General features: G+C 41.8%; 1 protein-coding gene across 3 annotated transcripts in view; it reads right to left on the bottom strand.

Annotated features, from left to right (window-relative positions):
* Nucleotides 1-11,859: 11,859 nt before the first annotated feature.
* The window catches only part of hip1 (huntingtin interacting protein 1), a 45,470-nt gene continuing 39,478 nt past the window's right edge, over nt 11,860-17,851 (bottom strand). For all 3 annotated transcript variants that reach the window (XM_034604465.1, XM_034604466.1, XM_034604467.1), the window contains 6 exons: nt 17,529-17,629; nt 17,181-17,286; nt 16,796-16,919; nt 16,522-16,583; nt 15,548-15,665; nt 11,860-15,443 (listed from right to left, as the gene is read on the bottom strand). In XM_034604465.1, coding sequence (XP_034460356.1) covers nt 15,433-15,443; nt 15,548-15,665; nt 16,522-16,583; nt 16,796-16,919; nt 17,181-17,286; nt 17,529-17,629 — 522 coding nt within the window. In that variant the 3' untranslated portion in view covers nt 11,860-15,432. The remainder of the gene's footprint in view (nt 15,444-15,547; nt 15,666-16,521; nt 16,584-16,795; nt 16,920-17,180; nt 17,287-17,528; nt 17,630-17,851) is intronic.

Genomic DNA, 17,851 nt, shown 5'->3' with positions numbered 1-17,851 from the left:
ACACACACACACACACACACACACACACACACACACACACACACACACACACACACACACACACACACACACACACACACACACACATCAAGATCCCAAACATCCCAGCTTGACAGACTAGGCAGGCTTGTATGCAGCTAGCAGGACTAGGTGACTGGCCAGCAATAGTGATGTCTTTTTTCTCGTTTTTTGTTTGTTTCTGAAACATGATTCGATAACTCTTAAAAAGGTGATAACACTCCTTTTATACCTTCTAGGAAACATTGACATTGTCTGAAGCGCTCCATCTTGTCTAACAATGACGTTAAAGCCAGTTGTTGACAGGTGATTCAGTGGAAATTTAGCCGGAAGGAGGGCAGTCGGCACAGCACGGCACGGCGTGGGTTCATTGGCCTGAAGCGCTGACGGACATTCACTCCGTAGCATGAATGAGATGAGCTAAAATCCAGCTGATCGGGGCCGTGCCAGCTGGGCCAGTGATGAGGCCTGGTGCTGAGGCTTGGCACGGAGGCCTGAGCAAATGGGCGTGGGGAGGGGCGGGGGGGCTCACTCAGCTCAGTATGGTGGTGAGGAGAAGATCCTGATCCAGTTATGCAGAGGCTTTATGGCATTCTGGCCGGGATCCACTCCACGTCTTGCTGGTGATGCAGTTGACGACGAGCAGAGTGAGCCCACAGCGAACAGAACGACGGCCATTGGCTCGTCCTAAAACCTCGCAGGAATTTGCTCTCGCAGCAGCAGCAGCAGAGCAGCTCCCCCTGGGGTTTATTCTTCGTTCGATTCGTAGTGTCATGTAAAGTGATCTCGTCATCCCTCCTTTGTATGTCTGGTGCCGGCGGAATCGCTGCGTCCACCTTTGTTTCTTTGTCACATAGAATTATACAACATAAGCTTGTCTCAGGTGAGCGACTTTCGCTGGGATTCCCAAAGGTTTCTGTTGTTGGTCAATGACCATCGATGACGAGGCTCCATCAGCTAGTGGGGGTGGGGGGGGGGGGCCCGCCAGTGATCATTCAGACACAAACACAACCACTGTTATCAGACAAAAAACAGACTTACTCAGTTTGATTTGAAAACACAAATGGCCAAAGCATGACTGGTTTCATGGGCTTAGGGAAAATGAAAATAGTAAAAAAAAATCAACTCAAATAGTAAGTAATGATTTTTACTGAAGTAACGAGGTATAGACATGACCACAGAGGTGTGCATTAAAGATGCATATGTATAAACAGGTAATACCCATCACTCTTAGGCTCTATTTCAGTCTGGGATGGCGGTTGTTTAACTGCTGTTACACCGACTTTCACTAACATAACAAACCAACTGGGCAACATTGTGAAGCAATGCACTAGATAGATATATTTTATAATTTGTTTGTACCAAGACATTATCTTTTTCGGTTTTGCCTCAGATTTAGATCATTTTTCACGTTTTTTCCACCTCAGTTGACTCACTTAATAGTCCTCATGCATCATGGACCTTTGAGTTATGATACCTGGGTAATATTTGTGGCAACATTTATGAAAATGTATTATTTTCGAATTAGATTTAAAACTACAGCTTTCTGATCAGATTTGTTCTCAGTCCTCATGTTTTTGTGGAAAAAGAGAAAAACTTCACGTGTATGAGAGTTGCACTGAAACCTTGTGCTGTAATACAACATCTAATGAGATAGATCACCGCTCATTTGAGCTGTAAGAGCCCAAAAGCATAAGAGATTGTAAAAACAAACTGAGTTGCCCTGTCACATGTAGTTTCCTGTTATTGTGAAAACTGCTCTAGAAGTTGCCCTGTATATGGTGTTACCCTGTTAACTCAAAGTAAACGGTTAACTCTCCTCAGTAATACTCAGCAGCTGCCCGCTCAGTCGGAGGCTACGACATGAAACCCAGCACAACCAAAGAAGCCACCCATCAACAATAAGTTGCCCAAACAAGATGAATCTTGTTTGGGCAAAGTGTTGCAGAACAAGGGGGTGTGTGTATAGCTGAAAGCCAAGGTTGTGGATAGCCTTTCTCTGTGATATATGTAATGCATTATGATTTTGTAAACAAAAAGATCTTAATATATGAATATATTCTATTTACTGTATTCACCACGAGGATTACCATTAATGTCGACCTCTGTGTTACAGACTGTAAATAGTGTTAATGTATTGTGTTTTATCTATGATCCATATGATAATGAATGAATATGATTTAGGACATGTCATGCTTTCTCTCTGGTACCCCACATTGGCTGTACGATACTACTTTTATACTGAAAATGTTTCAATTTTAATGTCTTTTGTAAAGGAGGATGCTGATGTTGACTATATATCATTGGATCTTCATCTAATAAAAAGCACCTTGATATCTGTATGGAATATAGTTTGTGTCTTCATGTGCCACCCTTTCATACTGGGAGTCAGATTTTGAAAAGATTTCTCGTAAAATTAAGTCATAGTGGCTAAGAGTTTAAGTCCCTATGGGCTTAACACTGGAACCTACATTTCCCATCATGCATTTTGGTTGTCTTTTATTTAGTACTTCCTGCCCAGTTAATGACGACATATTTCAAAGTTCACAAAGTTCGTAGGGCAGGCTTTTTATGTTTTTGAGATCATGTTTATTTAAAGCAAGACCAAATTATTTTATATTTAAGTTATTTTAAGTCTGAAGGATTTGAAATGTGTAACTGACATCAGTTTATGCTGTTTTGATCATCACACACCTTACACAAAATCTAAAAATTGTAAACAAAATATGTTCTACATTTAGGTTTAGAATTTCGCTAGAGTCTTATTTATATTTTATTACAAACTAATACTAAAATGTTGGGTCATCAAAATAAATATATAAGAAGTGGGTGGAGCTAAGCTGCCTTGCGATGCTGATATAAGCAGTAAAATGGGATGTCAAAAAGTTAGATTCTGGTTGTAGCTCAGTTTTGACCAAATACTTTTTAGCAAGTTTGCTAATATCAGCCATAAGCTTCTGCTCATACCAGACAAATGGAAGCTTTTGTTTTGAAATTGAGCAAAGGTCTTAAGTTGCTTACGACTTTATATCTGTAAGACAAAGATTGTATTATCTTGATTTAAAATTTAAAAACATCTACATCATGTAGTTCGTGAGCTCCTTTATGAAGCCAAAAGATAAAAATGATTTGCACAAATTACAGTTTCAACAGAAAACCTGCTGATCTTTATGTAATACTTTGGATTTGCAAAGGAAATGTGAAAGTACAGCTTCCACACACAAATTTCTACACATTCTTGTGTAATTAAATGCACCGATAATAATAAAAAAAAATAATGATGAGAGAAATGAGTAATTTGATGTAATTATGAGGTGGGTGTTTGCATTGAGGCTTCATCAGAGGACGTGGGCACAAAGCCTGCTGCGACTGAGTAGTGATATCAGATGGGGACATTTTATTATCCCCATGGTAACAAGAGCACCAACCGTTACTATAGGGTAAAATAGTACTGTTCTGTAAAAAACAAAACGGCCAACAACAGCAGCATCAGTGCAGTTACTTGTTTTCTTTCAGTTTTCAAATTCACTTAAACAGAAAATATCAAGAGGGTGAGTGTTGTTTTGTGTGAGTGGATTTGAAGATGTGTGTGTAAGTGTGTGTTAGTGTGTGTTGGTGTCTGTTGGCATGTGTTAGCGTGTGTGCAGGGAGGAGGCTTATGAGTGGGTGGTGTAAGAGTTGCACCTGTTAGTCATACATGAATCAAGCTCTTCATGCTTACTTTCCTCCTCATTCGCACCCACTCTTATCTTTGTTTTTTTATTTCTCCTTTTCTTCTTTTGTTTTAATCCTTCGTCCCTTCCTCTCCTCCCTCTGTCCCCAGTCTCTCCCTGCGGTGTTGTTTTGAATGATCCCCCTGGGCTTGTGTCTTTCTCTGTCTCTCCCTCTCCGTCTGACTTGGCTAACCCACTCCAAATCTCACTGCAGCAGATGGTGCTGTGTTTGCATTGGGCCAGGTCTCCTAGCAACCCTCTCTCTCCCTCTCTCTCACCCTCTTCTATCTGTCTCCCCTAAAGCAGGGCAGCGGAGGAGTGGGTGTCATGCTCTGTCTGGGTCTACTGTGCCCACCCCTCCTCTGTCTCTTTGTTGACGTCTGTGTTTATGTCTGTGCCTCTGTCTCTTTCACTCTCTCAGATGCAAGTAGGGCAGGGGGCTGACTGTCTGGATTACTATACATGTGTAATGATTAAATTTGATGTGCAAAATAGGCAAAGCAGGACATAACCACCAATGTGATTTGTAACCCCAATGTGACCTAGATTTGTTCACGTATGTTGTGATGGCAGGCAGCGATCACATCTGGGTCATGATGGGTTTAAAGACAATTTTTCTCTCTGTGTTCATGTTGTCGCTACCTGCTAAAACCTACAACTGTGTATTTGTGCAGGTATCTCTCGAACTTTAGAAAAAGCTTGTTACCGTCCTGTGAGCAACTCCTCTGATAACACACCATTAAGTCTGCGTGTAGAGACACGCAAGGCTGCAGATACAGCCTCTGCTCACACTCACACTCACACACAGATACAAACATTGAACACACACACACACACACAGATAAAAACATCAAACAAACTACAGCATTATTTCTGTAAACATTGTAACGATACAGTATAGTACTGTTAGTAAAAATGGCTTTGATGAAATGTCTTTGATCTTGAACATTCTACACATATATATATATAAGAATGCAGCTTCTTACTCACATCATTTCCTACTGATCACCTTGTGGCCTACCATTGTGAGGAGGAAAAGACTTCAACAGCTGAACAGTAAGATTGCTCCTGATTCAAACTGATCACCATGACCTTCAACAGAAGAACTGCTAGACAGGTCAAAGCTCAGGACAACTGCATGGACTGCCAGGCATTTCAACGAGAAGTCAAATATCTTGAACTTCTGTTGGTCAAGGAGAGGGCCAGCGGTGAGTGGAGACTCCAGCTTTGCCAAGCACTGGAAAAGTTGGCTGAACTACAATCCCCGGAAGAAAGCTACAAGCGACGGGGACGAAGAAACATGGCAGCCTGAGAATTGGGAGGAGGACAGCGAAACCCTCAGCACCACAGATATCACCACCGATGAGACCACCGAGCACAACCAGGAGAAAGACCTCCACAGACATTACAAGGAGCTGCAGGAGGCTCATATAATCAACCAGCAGAGGTTTGCTGTGGAGCTGCAGGCCGAGAGGAGCACAAATAAGGCTCTCCTAGATTACCTGGAGAAACTAAGAGCTTCATACAATGAGATCAGTCAAAGGTATGAAGCTGACAACCTCAGAGCCAGGCAGCAGGCCACCCACCTGAAGGCTGAGCTGTAGAAAGCAGTCAAGTCTCAGATGCAAACCTTCCAGGCGGAGCAGTACGCTCTCCGTCTGATGGAGGAGATGACATGTCTCCACAAAAATGCTGCTGAGGAGAAAATGCTTCTGCAGAGAGAAGTGGAGGAGCTGACTTCTCAACTCTCCCTGAAGAAGGAGAGAGAGGATCTCAAGCATCAGGAGTGGCAAGAGGAGGAGAAGGAGGAGAAGGAAGAAAAGCAGGAGGAGGAGGAGGAGAAAGAGAAGGAGAAGCAAGAGGAGAAGGAGAAGCAGCAGGAGAAGCAGGACGAGGAGAAGAAGCAGGAGGAGCAGCAGGAGGAGGAGAAGCCTATGGATAAACCTGCATATAAAACTATACTAAACAACCAGCAGGAGTCCCTCCCTGAGCTATCTGTGTACAAATTGTGTTCAGACATGAAAGTGGTAATGATATCCTCAACTCTCTGCAAAGAAACAACACACTCCCAAAAACGTTTCCATTAAACTCTTTCTATGTTTTTATTCTTCTGGTCCTCAAACACAAACACACCCGTTCATATGAACGTGCACACAGAAGCCTCTAAAGTCTAATAGCTCATCGTTATCATCCACTATGCACAGACACACACACAGAACCACCACCGTGACACTTTAGTACTGCTGAGGGAAAAACACAAGCTAAATGGCAGCCACAAGCCTGACGATGACGCCTCCGTCCCTGATTAATTGCTTTAATTTATTTTTCCAGCTGCATCATACAGACAACACAAGCGCTTCATCATTCTCCTTCAAGTCTGTTGCCCCGCAGCACAAACAACTGAGAGCTTCACGAGGACGCTCAATCACCTTTCTGTGCATTTAAAGTAAATAAACCTTTTTTTCTAAAAGGTTCTGTTATTCACCTAAGTGGCACCAGATATTGTCGATCAATAGGAAGCATGAAATGTCCACGGGGGATCGTCTGCAGCAGCATCTAAAAGCTGCCTTTGTCGCTCAGTCTTCTTTTTGTGGGGAATCATCGGCCCCTGAGGGAAGCAGAGTGCCGACTGCTTGTTTGTTTACTCGGGTAGAAGTGCCCACAGGCCTCAGCAGAGAGGGGAGGGCTTTTTTTTTTTTTCTCAGCCCGTGACCTCATATCTGTGTCAGGCTCTCAAAAAGCAGGACAAGGCCAACCAGGCCACAGTGCAATGTGCAAGGCAAGCACAAAGCAGTACATTGAAAAAGGGCCTCAGTGAGGGCGGCCCCAGTGATGACACCTTGCTGTTCAGAGGGCTGACACAGATAAACCCTTCCATCAACAGTAAGAGCGTTCAGGTGGTTTCACAATACAAAGGCTGTTCCTTTCAGGCATCCCTCACTGCCTCATGATGGTGGAGCTACGATTCTCCAGCTGGACTCCCTTTGCATCACAGATATAAGAGCATCTACAACCTCTGGATTCCCTCAGTGGACAGTCAGGAAAGAAACTACTTGGGTATATCTCATTGTTTTACTTATTACCTCTACTATGGGGGTCATGGTTTCAACACTGTCCATTTAAACAGATTTCCATAAAACTCGGTTGAAGGATGGGACTCGAGCCAAGCAAGAACCCATTACATTCTGGGTCAGAACCACATCAGTGGGCAGATCCAGGAATTAAGCACTTTCTTTAACATTAAGAAATATGGTGTATATTGATATTTTCACTGATTTGCAAGGGAATAATTCATGGTTCTGATTTATTAAAAATTATTAGGCACGTTGAGGGGACTGATCTCTACGAGTGTGCCAGTGGGTGCAGCTTGACAGAATGTGAAGAGACTGTTGGGCCTTAGTGGACGTTTAACAAGAGGGCATGCAGCAGGGCTCTGGGACATCACAACAGTTTTGAAAGTCAAGGTCCACTGTATGAAATCAGTGTCCATTAACTGGACATGGAAATCCAACGCCTCCAGTGTACACACACTTTTTTGCATCTACGCCAGCTTACTCTCCAGGGAAGAAGGGGACATCTTGTGCCCAGTAGTTTGAAACGAACATTATTTGTATACGATCCTATTTTGCTGTGATGGTTGCTGTTTATTGTAGTGGTATTAATACAGATGAGAGGTCAAGGTTTCCCACCGTTTCCTTTGGTTTGATTCAGAGTTATAAGATCCACCAATGTAACGTTAAGAAAAACATAAATTTGCCCTTTCCCTGAAGAATTATTAAAACAATTCAACACACGTGACTCTCCTCCAGGACAATTGCACAAACAGGAAAGAATAGGGAAAAACAAGGTTTTGCAAGCTGTTGTGATCCGGGATGAAACATGTGTGCAGAGGACACTGACGTGAACAGCTGTACAGCGCAACTTAGTCCTACACAGATACACAAGCCTGACATTGTGCAACCAACAGAGTGATGCGTGTTGACATTATTACACTGACCTGTCTTGTGTTTTTTATATGTTCTTTTAGCATCTGTCACAGCTTCATAGTCACACATTTATTCACCCCTGTGCCGGTTAGGAATTTCCATTAGACTGTGAACTGTAGCCATCAGTGTACCTGCTGCTTTAAAGTATGTATATTGTACATGTGAGTGTGGTTGTGCTTGTGTTGGAGAGCAGAGGGGAGACAAACAGACCCACCACTGCTGCTGCTGCCAGGAGATGGGCTGTAAAGCAGCCCAGCTCAGGACTGCAGAGACTATAAATAGCTCGGCCTGCCTTTCTCATGGGCACCACCCACCACATTACCCATGTGACATAACAGCAGCACAGAACAAAACAACACAGCACCACTGCATACTGTAGCACGTCTTAAATCAGACAGGGGGGTTTAACCTGCCCACTGCTGATGGAGGACATCGAGAGAAGTGTAGGCAGTGGGGGAGAAGAGAACAAGCAGTGCTGACTGGTTGTGATGCTCAAGGCCAGAAATCTGCTTTTAGACTCACACACGCCAAGACGTTCACTCAAAGACGAGTTAGCCAACAACATTAAAGACTAATATGTGAGGTACCATGCTGCTTCTACTGTGTTTCCACTGTAACAATTGGTGCATTATAACAAAAAGTGAAAGAAAAAGCTTATGATTTGTATATATGATGTAAAATGTCCGATAAGAAAGCAAAATGTATTTACAGACTCAATTTTCCCCATGACACAGTATGGAGCACCAAAACTGACTAAACGTAGTAAAACTCTGATTGCTAAATGATGCTATAATGATATTGTCATATACTGAATGATACTGCCAAACATTTGTTCCAGTCTTGTGGGGAGTTGAATTTTTTTTCCAACTTAACGTTTAATCAGACTTTTTGTAAAGCACATCTTATACAAAGTGCTTTACAGGCCCCCAGCCCCATCCACACACTCAAAATGTTACAGTTAACGAAAAGATGTTGGGTTTTTGGATGTTCCTCAAATACAATTCAGTTACAGTTCTTAAAAATACGTCTCTGTTTAATCAGAAATAGTTAGCATGCTAATCCATAACGAAAATATTTTTCTTCTACACTAATTTAATCTTTTGTTTTATAGTACTTTTTATTGATGTATTTTATTATATATTTGACTTAACGGATAACATTTTGTATTTTGTCAGATTCAGGACTCCATACACTGAAAAGCAGCTGTTGGTTCTTCCTTTTTAGGCTTGAAACGATTCTGAACCAAATTATTTTGGTCCACGTCAGTTTACTCATTTTGGTTGATAACAGTGGCTTTGTTAGTTTTTGTTGCACGTGTTAATAAAATGGGACAAATCACACCATTTCTGTTTTATCACTGTACGGCTTCCCAGCATAGCTTGGCCTAACTTAAACCTGAGTGTCTCAAAGCAAAGCAAATCACAAAGCAGGGACGCACAATACAATAGGTCCACTCCAGAATTAGCTTAATCGATCTCAAAATCAAATTGAAATCTGGTGAATTATGGATTGTCCAGTTGAAGTTTGACTGATGTTTATTGACAGCTGTCACTGGTCTGTCACTCTGAATAAAGTCTCACTGCTACAAATACAATCAACACATTTGGCAAACGCCTGAGAAAAGAACCTTCAACTCAAAGCAATGTCATTTACCTGATCCCAAAATCTCACGTCACTACAATCAACTACTTGCCTCGGTGGTTGAACTGTTCCTCAGCTTGTTGTTGTTTGTCCGTCAGGATTAAACCACAGAAGAAGAAGAGGTGTTGTTGTTGTTGTTCAGGACTCCTGCAGGTTGAAGTGTTACCATGGAGCCAGTTAACGAGTCACACCTGGTCCGTGTACCTGACACCAGGTGTGACTCGTTAACTGTGAAAATAAGTGATATAACAACGTTTTTCTGTCGGATAAATATTTACTCGACTGTCGTTCACTATCTCAGCCAAAGGTCGTATGTTTACACTCCCGTCCGTTTGTTGGCGCCAATCCGGACGAAAGGAATTTATTTCATCACTTTTATTTACTTGTTGTTGTTTTGCATTTAACTAATTTCCCAGAGGATAATTCTTGGATCTAATCAGGCACATTTAAGGTACTGATATTTATGAGTGTGCGCAATTTGGTGCGGAACTAAATATCCAGATCTAGCAGGTTTAAATGTAGTTTCACGGGGGTAGGCTTTTTATCAGCTGCTGTATGGTAACAGAGAAACAAGTTACTGCCATCAATTTCTAGTTGAGATAACAATGTGGCCTTAGCTATAAGACTTGAATTCAAGGACTTCTGGGCCATAGCATAGGTTTGCTCTCTAGTAAGTGCCATAACTGCCAAGGAGGTAATGTTTTCATCGGCAGGATTATGCAAAAACTACTGGAGGGCTGGGGCATGACCCAAGGAAGGACGCATTAAATGTTGGTGTGGATCCGGATCTGGGGGCAGCTTCAGGGATGTTTTTTTTAAATAACAATCACATTGTGAGATCGTTTATGACGTTTTCACAGATTTCCCAGGTTCTTGATGAAAAAAATCCGGCACATGTAGATGACTGATATCTATGAGTGTGAGCACGTCGGTGCAGATCCAAATGAGAATCTGGATCCTGTGAATTTAAATGTGGTTTCACAAGGGGACTGTTGGTCCTTGGTGAAGCTATGCACTTGGCCATTTTATTTTTTTTGAGTTGTCAGTAATGCCAAGGCTCTAATCTCAATAAGTTTTCTTTTTTTTAAACATCAAGAGAATCTTAACTCAAAAGCTGATATACTTGCGTGAGAGTGACAAACAATAAAAAAACAGAAGAGACAAACAAGAAAACACGACATTAGCTCCATACTGTTTGAAGTAGCTTCTATCTTACTGTCTCAGTGGGGCTCTGTTGCACTGCAGCAACAAGGAAATAAGACTCTTATCAGATGTGGTTGATCCTGGAGCACACTTTAGCCCAGATTATGGATTTCTGTAATCTCAGCACAGTGGTTTCAGATTACGTTGATTCATTTACTCACAAGTCCTGCAATGCCTTACAAATTGTGTGTATGGGTGGGCGGGGGGATGCGTGTGTGTGTGTGTGTGTTTTGTTTCCAGTGTAGGAGCAGCAGCAACAGACTTATACAAAGTTCTATTTTTTTTTTGCAACTAATTTAACAATAATTTATTTTCTGTTCAATGCCAACAAAGCACTTAGGATCTTACAAGTCAATGCTTTTACTGGGAAAAAAAATCCACCTCCACAATAAAATCAATTAAGAACATTAGGATTTTAGCTTCACTCTGATGTAGATGTGAGGTTATGGGCCCATGTAGAAGACAATTACTGAGCAAACACACACTTTTCATCCAATCTCTCTCTCTCACACTAACACACACACACAAACACACAATAACTTATAGTGAAAACACTGTCATTAGTAAGATCATTCAACAAAGTATTTCTAAAAAAAACCAATCTGAAATGATGCAGCTGCTTATTTAACTTGTTGGAATTCCTCAAGGTTTTTTCACTGCATGTTGCATCAGCTGGTAAAAGGATTAATACAACCGTTGAGGTAATAAATCAATGTCAGTGTTATGTAATATCAAGCCTTTCCACGAATAATAAAAGGAAGAACTAGAATTACGATCCAGTGATTGTATGCCTCTGCCAACTAGTGAGTGTTGACCTCATTGTGACCTTTGACCTCTGAACACATCAATTCATCTTTGAGTCCCAGTGAAAACTGATCATTTGTTTGTTACCAATAGTGACTAATCCTGAATACTGCAATTTACATTATTACACTTGTAAAATCTAGTTTGAATATGGTCTGGATATCCCCCATTCTCTCGAGGTGTTCTTAATATTTCATGTTCACAAGGAAACAAAATGTGTTTTTTGTGAGGTGACAGAGACCTTGACTTTTGACCAACTGTGAAGAAATTCTCTCAAACGTTCTTGTCAAACGTTCCCAACAACATACTGTCTGGGTCTGTCGCCAGCACTGAAGCATAAAAACATAGAGGAAAAAACAGGAAAGAGGCACAGCTGTTATGTCCAAAATCTGAATCATCTTAAATGGACGTTTAGTTGTCTCAGCGATCCGATATTTCCTAATCACATGAACTCAGCTGACATGGAGCAGAAAATAACAACAGTCCCACATTGGTCCGTATTAACGAGTTGAAATATTTATTTTCAAAAACTGAAAAAATAAAAACAAACCCACCAACAAAGTTTTAGTATATCATACAAAGACATATTCCACTGTTGCTATGTGAGTATTTGTTTCTCTTTGACTACAGTGTGAGGCAGTTTGAAAGGCTGGCTGAGCTGGTAGGACTACAGACACAGACCCGAGAGAAGAGAGGGGACACAGACAGAGAGAGGGAGGTTAATAAAGAATATCTGGGCAAGAAAAATACAACTAAACATCACTCAAGGTGCATTCATCTTCCAAGACACTTGTAATACCAGCAAAAGTGGATGAAATCCTTCTTCTGTGGTGTTTTAATTTGTTTTATATTCCAGATGTTTCTAATGAAATTAGCTACTGTTTTGCTCGTGTGTGGGAGAAATGGCAGGACACAGCTAAAATCATTATTACATACAAAGACCTGGAGCCAACAGTACTGCAAACAATACTTGAGTTTGTTTGAACCAGGTTGGGGCAGCAGATGGGTGGGGGGGGGGGGGGGTCACATGGGAAATATACTTCAAAATGTCTAATAATAAGAATTAGAGGCCGACTGAGTTATCAGTTGGTCGATAAATTGATATTGACATTTGTGTTTGCCAATATCCAAACAGATTTGGTTGGATTCCGAACTGATTTTACAGAATAAACGATGCAGAAGAGATGTGCATTTATGTTTATATTTTATGTAAAAAAATATTCATTTTCACAAGTTTTGTATGTTTGATTGTTTATGTCTTCTCTTTTTATTTATGGTTATTTATAATAAAAGTTTTGGGTTAAACTGTCAAATATCAAGACTCTTGGTCATGAGGGTTTGATAACGACATCTTAAGATTCAACTTTTAAAAAATCAGTGGGGCTATAAAAATATTTTTTTTTGTCATTCAACCATCTGCTTTCCAAGCTGTTTAACCCCTTTCTTTTGTGTTTTTAAGAATTATTTGCAGATACTATTTGACCAGTGTCTGTAAAATACCCAGTGTCACAACTTTGTAGAGCTACACAGCTAAAGCAGAGCTTCAGAGCTACGTATGTTAAGACACAGAGAAAGACAAAGAGTCCAAGAGAATCATTATCCAACAGAAAGATAGAAATAAGGTGTCGGTTTCAAAACGGATGCCTGCTCATCTCGTGGTTTTTTTTTTGTTTTGTTTTTCACACAAAGGCATGATCAGTCTTCTCACAGTCCACTGAAAGTCAGTTCATCAGTCTCAGTAGGAAATTCAGTTAAATAAAAACCTGGTACGGAAGAAGTAAAGACTTATATTAGTTATGTGTGGTGTTGTTGGGCACCATCATGTATTCAATTAAACTGAATCTTTAGATGCCGTGAAAAGAAATCCAAAGATTATACAGTTAAAGGCTCATAGTTTATATACACAGCTACTTGGTCTTGAGGAAGTTGAAACACTGCAGTCTGTGCACTGCATTCTTCAGGGTCCACTGTGGTGCTGCCAACGCAGGCCGTTAGTGAAGGATTTATAAAACTGCAGCCTGTCTTCAGTCCTGCAGGATTTATGAAGAGGCAGGTCGATCTTTAACGTTTCATTAATAAAGGCTTGTGCAGCAGGGTGGCCTCAGATTCATAAAAGTCTCACATTCAACTTTGATTTGAAACAGTCAAACTTTAAAAGATTTACATTTGCTCCTTCCTGCAGATTTATGAGTGGGCGGACACTCCCGTCTCCTGCAGAACCCTAAAAGGATTATCATCCTCACCGGGAGCACGGCCGTCCTGCTGGCGGGGTCGTTACGTCTCAAGGAGGAGCCGATACTCGCCATCTGTCAGGAGACGACGCTGTTCGCAGTTCATTATAAGTGACTGGATCCCAGCTCCACCTCCAGAGCTGCTGCGGCTGCTGTGACAGCTTCATCGTGGCTCTGCTTGACTAAAAATATGCACCAAGAACGGGTCTCCAATTTAATCTGAAAACTTTGCTTTTGCTGCCAGACTCGAAGAAATAAAAACTTTATGACGAGTGTTGTTGTTTCTATATATATATATATATAAAAAAAGAGGGTTTCCTCCCACTACTCTCCTTCACGAGAGCTCCAGAGGGGCAGTATGTGAGAATGCAAATGTCAGAGTGAGAGGCTCTTGACATTCACTGTTTCCGTCCCGTAGTAAAAACTGGAGAAACTGTTCGAATGGGCCCACCCAAACAGCAGGAGATCCTCCGGAGGATTCACCGCGAGCGGGTGGGAGTGTTGATGAAGTTTCAAACACGCGATAGATGCAAAAATGGAAAAAGGGGGATACAAATATGTCAGGATGAAAAAGCGGTGCCATACACATAGAAGACACAGACGCAAGGCAGACACCGGTGTCGATCTCCGCAACACAATGTTTAAGTTACCTGCTGCACCACCCCCCACCCCCCCCCGACCTGATCGCTCTGGAGATTTCTGTGTTATTGTGAGAACCTCCTGCTGCATCGTTCATGTGTGAAAGGCAAACTCCGGAGAAAGTCCAGAACCAATTGTGTGGAAATTCTCTGTGGTCGTGTCTGAAAACTGAGGAGAGAGGAAATGATTTGACCTCCCCATGATGCACCGCTGCTGCCTTTGACCTCTGACGATGTAGCATGAGGTAGTTGGCAGTGTGAAAAGGTCACAGGGAGAAGACTGTTACGTGTGCTACTTTTCCCTGTTCTTTATTAAAAGAGTTTCCGGGTAAGCCTCTGCTAAAATATGAAGAAACCCCCCAAAAAAGTAAATAAAGGAGGGGTGCGTTCAGGTTAACAGTCACGGTCGTCACAATGGTGTGGTGGTGAAAAGGCAGAAAGTCCAGTGAACCTGCTCGTGAAGCGGTACGGACTTAACAAGGTGATAACTCACAGTGTGAGAAAAAACAACGGGGAAGGAATGAGGGAGGAAGAGAACGAGCAGAGAGCAGCTCACGACGAAGACATCAAAAAAGGAGAGCATGCATGCCATCTATGTTACACAGAGACATGGTTCTGGGGGCTGGGGAAGGGGGCGCACACAGTCACCGATCTGCCCCTTCTCTCTGCCCAGAGCATGTGCAGTGCATCCTGGGATGTCTTGAGTTGACGCTTGTGCTCGTGTCGCCTCTGCTGCGACTCCTTGGTAGTAAAAACCGGGGGGGGAGGAAGGAGAAGAAATAAAAAGAAGACAATAAATACTCGGCCGAAGTGATCAACTCCATCACTGCTTGTCTCCGTCCTGGGAGAGAGGAGGGGGGAGAGGAGGGGGGAACATGAGGCTGTGAAGTCGGGCTGCACTGTAGGCTTTTCTCCCCCCCACCCCCCAACTCCTGACGTACATTTCTTCCAACGTCCCCCTCCTCCACTGAGCCCTTGGTGCTGTCCTTTAATGGAAGCTTCCGGACATGGGTGGAGAAGCAGTTTTTTTTTTAGAAAAGAAGCACCTTTCCATTTGGCTTAGAGAACAAACAAACAGAGAAGAGAGAAGGAAACAAGGGAGAAAGAGACGGAGAAGAGTGTGTATAAATAGAAAGAGGCAGACAGAAAACGGTCTGATGGTCGAGGAAGGGGACGAGGGAGCGGGACGTGACTGGTCTCAACCTGTGCCTGTAGAGAAAAGATGGAAAAGACAGGTTTTAGTGTATTTTTACATTTTCTACTACAATGTTTTTTTTTTTACTAAAGTGTAATTATAGCACAGTTATCCTCACCCTCCTCCACCTCCCCCCAACCCTCGGCTACACCGGCCAGCTCGTAATGCTTCTTCCTCAGTTCACCGAGACGCTCTCGCTCCTTCTGCAGACGGGTCTCCAGCTCCAGGACCAGGACCTGAGGAAACAGGTAGAGGACAATCACACACACTCTTCACCTCCTGTGGCCTCTAATGTCCCCCACGGAAAAACCCAACGTTATGAAACAGAGTTTTATGGGTTACATGGGAGAGAACAAATATTTGAATATCTAAATTTTATAGCTGAGCACTTTTTCTTAATTAAAACATTATATAGTACATGGTGTTGTAGCACAGTTTAAAGATGAGTCACTCCAGAGGTGGTCCAACTCATAAGCTTTGCATCATTAGATTCACTTTTTGTATTAAGAGGCTACTATTTTAGAATTAGAATTATTTGAACTCTTTAAAACACACAAACGTAGACCAGGCTTCATGAGGTTACACTGGGGAGTGGTGAATAAATAAATTCTTGTTATTTTCTTTCCTTCTATTTCCTGTGTGTGTGTGTGTGTGTGTGTGTGTGTGTGTACTTAAAACCGGTTAATGATCATTATTTAAACAGGTTTGAGTAAAAACTCCTAAAATACACCCAACAATATTTAAATACGAGTCCTTTGTGCATTTACAACAATGGACTGTGTGTGTGTGTGTGTGTGTGTTTGTGTAAGTGTCCATATAAAATCCAGCTCCTCAATGGATGAAAAACAATCAACCTTTAGATTCTAAAGTGGAAACTTTATTTCCTTGAAATGAGCCAAAATCACATTTCACCTTCAAAATCTGTACAAATAAGATTTTCTAGTGTTATGGCCCAAAGCAGAGTTTAGTTCCCTTTGCTTCTCTACTTGATTTAAAACAGATTTTTTTAGACTCCCAGTTCAGCTCCGTGGCTCATTAAGATATATATTATTTTAAGGTATAGGATGTCTCAGTGTCTCTCCTCCTGTTTACCTGTGCATCCATCTCCTGTCGTTTGATCTGTGTGAGCGTCATGCTGGAGAAATCCATCGTGTCTGGAAACACAAACCAAAGAAGAGAACTTTCGTATGGAGCCAAAAACATTTCTATAATCAATTTTATAGGTTAAACAGAAAAATGCATTTTTTTAACTTAAGAAAGAGAGAAAGAGTAAAAATTACAACAAGTGGACTTCTGCATTATAATTAATTTTAGTTTAAACTATTGTCAAACTTTTGAACTGTGGTTATGAGATCGATTCCCTCACCTTTTTCTTCAATCTGAGACTTCCCAGACTTGGTGGAGGCCACGACGGCTGCGGTGGCCTGTGTGACGCCGCGGGACGCGTGCTGCAGACGGTGCAGGTTGGTGCTGTCTTTGTCTGCTTTCACCTGCAGATGGGAAAACAGACAACAAGACAAGAGACATGACATCTACAGCATGGGACTTTTACCTGTATTAGTTCGACAATACCTAACAATTTAAATCACTCAGTCATAGTTATTTTCATGTGTTAATCTCCAGTATGCATTCACCCCCTATTAACTCACTATACGTTTATGGATTAAAAAAGGACTGTTGCGTGTTTGCTCCACATTAAGTCTTTTCTCCACTGGGAGAGGTAAAAGTACAGAAATACATTGTTCACTCACCTTGGAAGCAGCCACCAGCTGTGCAGTGCTGGCAGCTATTTCGTGTGAACACACCATCAACTCCTCAAACTTCCCTTTGCCCTGCACCACCAGATCAGCAGCGTCCCTGCAACCACACACCACATTCAATAAGTCTGTGTCTTTAAAGTTGAGGACAAGAAAACTTGACATGATTTATAAATGCGAGTTCATGTTTAAAACATTAACTTTTTGTTTGAGTGTACAGTTCATTTCTTCCATCCTTTAAGAAAGGTTCATATTGATCGCTGCATCTTGAAATACACGTTTCCACTAACTCTTTAAACAGTGATGTGAGTAAGAGATACTCAGAGGACGACTGGTACTTACACCATGACTGTGGCGCCCCATCCCACTGCTTTGGAGGCAGAGATCAGACCCTCGGTCCAGCGGGAGTTCTTGGCATAAAATTCCTTCATGGAGGCTGCCCCCTGGTGGACAAAAGAGGGATCATTCAAACAAATGTAACATGACACACTTTTTTTCCCTCTTGGGTATGAATTGAACGCAGAGGTTGGATCTCATGACTATTTTCACTACAGGTACATTTTCCGATTATTATTATTTGAATATGTCCAAGGTGACATTCAAATGTCTTGGTTGGTCTGACTGACAGTCCAAAAGCAAAAGTTTAAATCTACTCGAGTTTCACA

This window comes from Hippoglossus hippoglossus, chromosome 13, assembly GCF_009819705.1.
Source record: "Hippoglossus hippoglossus isolate fHipHip1 chromosome 13, fHipHip1.pri, whole genome shotgun sequence".
NCBI classification, from domain to species: Eukaryota; Metazoa; Chordata; class Actinopteri; order Pleuronectiformes; family Pleuronectidae; genus Hippoglossus; species Hippoglossus hippoglossus.
Note: the sequence above shows the minus strand (reverse complement) of the source record. Positions and strands in the feature narration are given on the sequence as shown.